This window comes from Perna viridis, chromosome 15, assembly GCF_037379345.1.
Source record: "Perna viridis isolate PV_CMFRI_1.1 ecotype Kerala chromosome 15, ASM3737934v1, whole genome shotgun sequence".
NCBI classification, from domain to species: domain Eukaryota; kingdom Metazoa; phylum Mollusca; class Bivalvia; order Mytilida; family Mytilidae; genus Perna; species Perna viridis.
Genome location: NC_142459.1, coordinates 4,924,657 through 4,933,695, shown reverse-complemented (window position 1 = coordinate 4,933,695; position 9,039 = coordinate 4,924,657). Strand labels below are relative to the sequence as shown.

General features: G+C 33.3%; 1 protein-coding gene across 4 annotated transcripts in view; it reads right to left on the bottom strand.

Moving 5' to 3' along the window:
• Positions 1-71: 71 nt before the first annotated feature.
• The window catches only part of LOC148596659 (uncharacterized), a 47,300-nt gene continuing 38,332 nt past the window's right edge, over positions 72-9,039 (bottom strand). For 3 of the 4 annotated variants that reach the window (XM_088563995.1, XM_088563998.1, XM_088563996.1), the window contains 2 exons: positions 8,258-8,362; positions 3,573-6,870 (listed from right to left, as the gene is read on the bottom strand). In XM_088563995.1, the coding sequence (XP_088420121.1) occupies positions 6,808-6,870; positions 8,258-8,362 (168 nt within the window). In that variant the 3' untranslated portion in view covers positions 3,573-6,807. Of the gene's footprint in view, positions 2,445-3,572; positions 6,871-8,257; positions 8,363-9,039 lie in introns of those variants that run through there. The other variant, XM_088563997.1, reaches the window with a different exon arrangement.

Sequence of the window (9,039 nt, the reverse complement as noted above, 5' to 3'; positions counted from 1 at the left end):
ACACAACACTTTTTTCACCAAAACCCAATACTCCGCAAACTTTCTGTCATCAAGAGAAAAATACAACGCGTCGCATCGAGATCGTCATATGCTTTACGCAAATTTAATTAATCCAAAAATGCTCATATAGAGACTTCATTAGAATTTGACAAAATTGATCTTTGAGATCTTGGCTTTCATTACATATTGGTGTCATGTTGACTCAGTAACCGTCAGTGGGCAACATTGTATTTCCGAAGTTTTATTAAGGTCTTTACACACAGGGGAGGACTTTATTATAGTTCTTTTTATTATTTTATTTCTTTCGTAACTTTTCAAAATGGATTTGGCAAGCAAAGTATTCGACATTCAAATCTAAATCCCTAGGACTATGTGTTACTTGTTACTTTTCACATTTTTCCTTCATTATTCTTATTAGTAATTATCAACTTCAAAATCAACAGCTTACTGATCTTTAACAAGCGTATCAAAATATTTACTTTTCAATGTGATCTTCTGATCTTCGACAATAAATTTGTCTATTTTACTTATCAAAATTAGTCACATCATGAAAATTTCTTGAAAAATCATAAGTATTGAAACATTAGACCTGTTATTATTTTTTTACCGCATTGAAGTTTCTTGTCATACATGCATTTGTGGCATTAGTTCAAAGCCTTGTTCCTCATTCATCACACTTGGGTTTAAGAACCGCTGCGCCATATCTCTTCACTCAGTAATACAAATTGTGTTGTTTGTTTGTTTGTTGGGGTTTAACGTCCGAGCAGCAATATTTCAGTTATATTCAGACGAATTGATATTCCAAGACGCTTTTCCGGTATAATGTACTCTTTACACAAATGGTGAGATTTAGCACTTAACACGTCTGAGTTGTAAACGCTTTGATTTAACTAGCGAATTATACCTCTTACATGCACAGAACTAAGGAAATCAAGAGAACAAGGATTCCGACTATTATTAAAGAGAGCATAATACAAGAAAACCGACTGGACAAGGAAAATGGATATACAACTAAGAACATGAAATAACGAAAATGAGCAACCCAGAAACCACTACAAACTGGTAGCATGGTCCACATGCGCCAGCTGGGCAAGCGTCCCCGGGCCTTTTAGACCCACCGAGTTGCTCATAAAATGTCACAGAGAGAGGAAAAGATATTACAAATCAGTATAATCTAAATACTTTGCAATGAGCTGTTTATTCAAGTAGTAAGTGAGAGATCTCGCAGCAGAGAAAAAATATAATTTGTCCATCCTCGCGTTTGCCAGAAGATTTGACATGTATGATTTCTCCTTTATAAAATCTAGTATCTTATACTTTTTCTCACTTTGTAAAGCAAGAAATGTAGTGCTTTATTTTAAAAAAAGATGAGGAATTTCAAAATATTGATTATGTTTTTTCCTTCTATGGTAGAACCTATATATAGATATTTCATGCATTTCAGGACGAGAACGATTGACCAATCGAACAGACCCTGTTTTGTACAAGTCCGATTGCTGAGCTGGATTTTTATTGTGCTAGTTGACCGAAGCAATAGCCTGTAAATAGACATGTCAACCAATTCGGACACATTATTCTGACTCGGAGCCAACTAGTCGTCACTCTTTCTACTTAAATGCTAGATGGAGAAGCAGTGACTACCAACTTTGGTTCCGGGTCGTTTCGCCCTTTTTCCCCTTCGCCCTGGGTTCTTTCGCCCTGAGTTGTTTCGCCCTTTATGGTGGGTCGTTTCGCCCTTTCCTTATTAATAAGGAATTTCTCCTTATAAATATTATTTACTACTATTTTAGCCTTCGTTCTCGATGTGAGTCGTTTCGCCCTCTCTAATTCGTTTATGTATCATTACAACAAATAAATAGTTGATGATACATTAAAAAGAGTTCGTTTATGTGATGAGTCATTTTATCCCTCCATTTTTATGTATTTATTTCTTCTGTTGAAAAAGGTCGGAGATTTTCACCCCTAGGCAATTATTGAATTCTCTGGATCCTCCGTAGACATTTATTTATTTATTTATTTAGAGAAAAAAAAAAGATTTTGCCCCTACAAATGTTGAATAGTTTGTATATTTATTTAGATCTCTCTCTTTCTCTTGGAATATTGCGTAACTGCATAGACAGCTTGTCAAAAACAATATAGAATGCATTATCTTTTCTTTTCAATTAAATTTTTGCTAATTTCATTCACAGCTTCAGCAAGTAAATCAATTAATTTTTAATAGTAGGTTATTGACCCATATTTAATTGTATTCACAGCATTTAACATAATTAGTTCTAAATTGATCTACACTATACCTTGTATAATTGAATTCACAGCTTCAGTATTAAACTTAATTAATTTGATATATAATGACATAATTGGTTATCAATATCTTCCAATTTTCTCATTTCTCAATAAATATCTCTTGTGACATTGCCTCAGAATCAGCAATTGATGGGCTTTATCTGAAAGAAAAAGGAATACCAGTACAAGTATCTATCAATTTAACAATTAGATCAACCCCTACTATACAAACATTCAAGTTTTTATTCACAGAATAAACATGTATTCTTACCTGTCACAACACAAGCCAATTAACAGGAAAATAAATCTAAGGAGGGCGAAATGACCCATCAATTACTCGGTATATATAAACACATGTATATCCAATGAGGGCGAAACGACCCGGACAAACGGGAAAAAGGGCGAAACTACCCGACGCCCCAACTTTAGCCTTTGATGCGACTTGATCGGGGATCGGACCAACGACCTCTGGCACTTGAGCCAAGCTAACTACCCTAAGATCACCAAGGCAGTTAATTCCCAAAGAAATGTGTTTAGAAAATCAAATTGTGACATTGAACTTATAATACTAACAGTATCAGAAGGAGATATATCATGTAAGTTCTTACATCTAGATGACAGCAACTCGTCTTAGATTATTGTATGCTTAAATGAGTCTTTAGATCACTGCCGTGATAAAACTTTGATAAAATAATGACCAACATAATTGACGACTGTATTTCCGACGTCACAGGTCCAAAGATATTTAGGAAGCAACCATTTCATTTTTTAAGGTGGGACGAGAGGAGGGCTTGCATCAATTTTTCTCCCCTGCTTTTTTATTATGTGAAAATTGAGGTCCTGCTTTTTTCCAGTGCTAAGCATGAAATTTTATTTTTTAAATACATACAAAAAATATTAGGGTACCAATAGATCCTTGTTACTATTGTTTCTTGTGGCCTGTCCTAGCCAACCCCTCCACCCCCCCTCCCACAAATGGTAGTTCCTTTAGAACATTTCACCGACATCACATTAGAATTGTGTGCCATTGCTGCAGCGCATAGGCCTGGACTTTTCATGGACGTGAAGAAACAAGTCTTTTTTATCCAATTAGTTCATGAAGACTCCATTTTACCATTATTTTACAACCGACTGGCGATATACATACTTATTTTACCATGAGTTATTACATGGGGTAAAAATAAGGCGACATTAATGGCCAGTCCATAGTTAATCAATGCTAACTGTAGTCACATGACTTATTTCTTAAAAATACATATCAAAACATTACAAGATACAAAGAGTTAATATAAAATCATTGACAATTTTATTGTTTAGTATCAAAAACATAAAGTAACAGACATATTTGATTCAACAGATATATGAGCTAATAACAGTGTAAAAATCAGTAACAAATACAAGATAAAAGTATTAAAATCATGTAAAGTAATAAAATGCACTCAAATAAATAAATAATTCTTAAAAAATAATAAATCACTTTCATGTATAATTTTTGCCTGCAAATGAACAATAAATTTAGTCTTAATAAAAATTAGATATTAGGTGACTTGTGCATATAAAAAATCCATAAAAATCACTTTTAATTCCCATTCAGACTACCAGTCTTAATTTATGTTCAGATTTTGCAATTTTGAGATTAAAGTAAAAAACATTGTACATGAAATTGGCTCTATGCAAGAGTTATCATTCTTGATTTGGTTGAATCATGTGGAAGATGAATGTATGGTTTTGTCCAAAGTACAGATCTGTATATTGAAAGGACCATTATAACATGAAAATACAGTATATGTAGTCCCAAATAGCAATGGTTGTTCATTGGCATGAATCACTTCACCAGTGCCAGAATTTTATATGGATTAGTACTTGAGTAAACAGCTGTCTTTCAGTACATATCACACCATCAATACCAACAAATAAATCCAAAAGAGAGAACTTGTTTCAATCACAATAAAGACCTTCTAATCCTTAAAATAATTTTCATTGTACATTCATGTACCAGTATGATTTATGGATGGATGGACAAATGGACAGAAGGCTAGTAAACCCTAACACACTCAACAAAAGAGGTATAAAAATCATAAAAATGTTAATAAAATATATTAAAGTAAAGACAAAAAGGTATGTGCATGATGCAGACAATATTTTGAAAACACAACCTGTGTTTACACAAATTAGAAGTGGTAATTAATGATTGGTAACTCTTGTTGGGTCACTCAATTTCATGAATTTGGCATTTGTTCTCATTTAAAAGATAATCTGTAGAAGTTTTGAAAAAAAATATTTTGAACAGACTGAAAGATCAAAAGATGGGACACTACGTTTTGCCTAAAGAGAATCAGGGGCAGATCCAGTGGGGGGGGGGGGGTAGTACAGGAGGTTGGCATCCCTCCTTTTAGCTGAAAAATTCCTCATTTTTATGTGTAAAATTGACAGAAAATGGCAAATTAAGTCCTTGCACATCCCTTTTTCTGAGAAATTCCTGCTGGCACCTTCCTTTTAAAAGTGTCTGGATCCGCCCCAGAGAATAGAGCTGTTTGTGCTGATATAATGACTTGATTATAGTACCACCAATTGGAATATTCAAGACTTCCTGAAACAACACTGCTTTGCACCTGTGTTAAAAGTTAGAAAATCAATTCTGACACCGATTAAAAGTTCAAAATATCAATTCCCAACGTATACCTACAACGATTAAAAGTTCAAAAAATCAAATCCAAACGTACGCCTGACACCGATTTTAAGCCATTCATGTTTGTGACCCCTTACACATATAGGATGTCCCTGACGCTCCGTCCCTAAAATTGCAACGACTTAAAGGATGGATGAATAATGAACATTATAATAAAATCGCAAATAAATTTGTATGCCTTCAAAAGAAAATATATATAATTTAGATTTCACATTCATAAATCATAATATAATTAACCAACTATATTCTATATTGTAAATCAAGAAAATTCTAGGCAATCTTTATAGCTTTTAAATTTTTGTTTTAGCATATCGACATTGCAACAGCTTCATAGAAAATGTGAAAAGAAAGTGCAAATTTTTGTGATTTGTATAAAAAGGAATGTATCAAAATATTATGTATATACCATTGATTTTTTAAAAGTTCAAAAGAACCTTAGTGAGCATGCTCATGATACACCACATGTCCACAATTGCATGCTTTAAAAAAAGTTTGGTTCCTATACCCAAAAAATGGTCCACTTCAACTGGTTTCTGGGAAAATCATTCTTATATACTAGTAGATACTAACCAAATAAACAAAGTTGGAAGAAAATTGGTAAAAATAGAGGTACTATGTAAGTGTCAAGCCTATACATTCATTTTTAACTAAGTCCCCCTATAAAAAAATTGGGCCTTCTAGATTCCTTTAAACATCAATCCTAACCTTTTTGTTAATTGCTTCTAACCATTAACACAAGTTTGAAGGAAACTGACATAAAAATATTGTGGAAAGTAATCAGTGTTATAAAAATCTCAAGGGACAAAACATGCATTTGCTACTTAGAACAGCTACTGTTGTAACCTTGTAAACAAAACTCCAGTGGCCATTTCAAACATCAAAAAATATTTATCTATTGACTCTATAACATGGGGCAAAACCTGTTTGCTTATGGCCAATATACACATGCAGAAAAAGATGATATATACAAATCATGAAATGAGTATTTGGGTAAAAATTCAATGAAACCTGTCTAAACCCAACTCCTCCCAGAAAATATGACCAGTTAAGACAGGTGATGAGTTTATAAAGGTTTGAAATGAATTGAATCTGTTATCATGGTTATAAAAGGACTGCCTAAAAATTAGGAACATGTCTAATCCCAACTCCTCCCAGAAAATATGACAAGTTTAAACAGGTGAGAGATTTAAAAAGGTCTGAGATCATCTGAATCTGTTATCACAGTTATGAAGGGACTGTCTGGTACAGGAACATATCTTACCCAACTCTTCCCAAAAATATGACCAGTTTAGGCAGGTGATAAGTTTATAAAGGTTTGAAATGAACTGAATCTGTCATCATGGTTATAAAGGGGCTCTCTGATATAGGAACATGTCTTACCAAACTCTTCCCAAAAATATGACCAGTTTAGGCAGGCGATAAGTTTATAAAGGTTTGAAATGAACTGAATCTGCTATCATGGTTATGAAGGGACTGTCTGGTATAGGAACATTTCCCAAAAATATGACCAGTTTAGGCAGGTGATAAGTTTATAAAAGTTTGAAATGAACTGAATCTGTTATCATGGTTATAAAGGGACTGTCTGGCACAGAAGGTTTCTAGTTAATTTAGGGGTCAGTTTTCACTGTACATAAAATCAACGGTATTCAAATCTCATCTTCATGAATGGCCAAGGCAGTGTCATCAGCAAATCACATGAAAAGAATCAGCCAAAAATCAGAAGTCGACTTCTACTTTGGAAAAACCATCATTTGTTGCTTTCAAATAGTATTTGACCTACAATGTATGACCTCTTGCCATTTGATCTTTACCCTGAATATGATGATGCATGAGTATTACTGAAGAACACAAACTTTGCTGTCTCTGCTGGACTGCTGCTTCAACTTCAACAGGTCATTCTACAACCAAATAAAATATTACATGTTTCCTCAAAATTGATTGATAAACAAGAAATCTGAGAGCAATGGCTCACTAGTGATACCCTCATTTTAAATCACTATATAAGGAAAATAATTTAAGTTCTTGGAAATCAGGAAGACTGTGCTAAACGTTGAAGTTACTGTGATGAGTACATATATGTTGTTGGAGAGAAAAGTGTGCTGAAAATTTTAACTTTCAAAAATGTTAACTAAAAAAAATTTTAAAAAGTCCTCAGTAAACAGGAAGTTGTTTTCGAATTTTTCCATAAATAAATACTATCATACGGCATACCTAAAGAAAGAACGTTTTAAAATTTCAAGCAGCTGTGATGAATAGTTGCTAAGTAAACTGTGATGGAAACAATTGTAATGGACACCCAGAAACACTTTGGAGGGGGGTTATAATAACCTTTGTAGAGGGTATAGTGTTGTACTCATGTACACATGACCTGAGTCTCAATATTCAATTATTTTATACCAGGCAGTAGTTAAATATGGGTATATCATATCTTGCATGAATAATCTTGATTATAGTATAAGACTATTTCTGTAATTGAATCACCAGGGATGAAAATATTTGGTAATATATTGTTTGAAATTTAGAACATCATATTATAATCGATTGTAGTTTAACATCCAATGACTTGTATTTCATGGATTTTAGGAAAATTGAACAAAAAAAGTAATTATTTATTTTATTTTCATATATCACAATAAATATTTTCAACAAAAAAATAGTTAAGCAAACAGAACTTGTAAGATTCAGGATTTCAGGTTAGGATAAATTAGGTTAACAGAATTAATGGCCCAGCCACGTGAATATTTCATAGGTAAAATTTGATAACTAGAAGCTCCAGGTACATGTAGCCTGAATCAAACACCTGGTTCATTTTTTTGCCTTTCAAGGGCAATAACTCTGCTAAGGAGTTGTCCTACTACTTCAATCCTATGAAGACTTGTGTAGAACTCTTCATGCGAAGAACTTGGGTCTTTTTTTTTCTCTATCTTACATTAAGACATACTTTGAAATATTTGTAAGTGGCTTTACCCCTATGTTCTATAAATATACATAGCAATCAAGTTTTTAATAGATCAAAATTCCAAAAGCAAAGTTTTGTGCAGGATACCTTAATGAACATTCATGACAACTCCCATTAAAATTTGTCAAGTAGTTTCAGAAAAGATGATTTTTTAGGAAAAGTTTCAGACAACTATGTCAACACCGATAGCAGACATCAAGTGAAAACAATAGCTAAGCAAACCCAAAAATTGTGATAAATTTCCAAATTTTAGGGGGACATATGTTGGGTCTGCCCTAATGAATCCACACCTGAAATAATGCAATGTGGCTCTATAACTATTGTACCTGAAGTGCCCTGACGAGCTTCTCATGGTCCTGCATCTGTGATTCTTGGTCTGTTATCTGTTTCCTTAAAGCTGATATTTCCACTTCTAACATGGATTCCCTCTCCTTTAATATTGTTTAAACATAATTATATGGTTCAGTTTACATGTAAAACATTGCACAAGATTCTATTGTACCAAAAACTAGTAAAAACTCATCTATTACATGTGATCTGTACAATAATGGCATTGCTTCACAATGTGCAGCTTGATATGTATGAGACAGACATTTAACCCTCATCATGAGCATCTGTGAATATTATGGATACATTATTCTAACTTGTTACAGCTCTGAATTATGATTTTAAATTTCACAAAATTTTGACAATAATGAATGTGGCAAAAGATATTTAAAATATACAATAAGATATTAGGAACACCAAATTTAGAGAAAGTTGAAACAAATGGTTAATTCTGACCCCTTTATGGCCTTAAATTTCTCATTGGGTAAGTGCCAAAACCCTTAAAATCCATCACAACTTCCTTTTATGGCTATACACTTTATGTCACATAACTAAACAATGAAATGCTCTCCAGGGTGCAGCTTGAAATGACCTCGGTGATCAACCCTGAACAGTCAATCAAAGTATGACATGTAATGTAGAACATTGTTGGACAATATAAAAGAGATTCCTTTATTTTTTTGCAGTATACAAATCTCCAGTACAGTTACTCAATTAAATCTTTTGATTTCGGTTCCTAACACCATAACCCCCAACCTTCTTGTGGTATGGAGGAGTAATC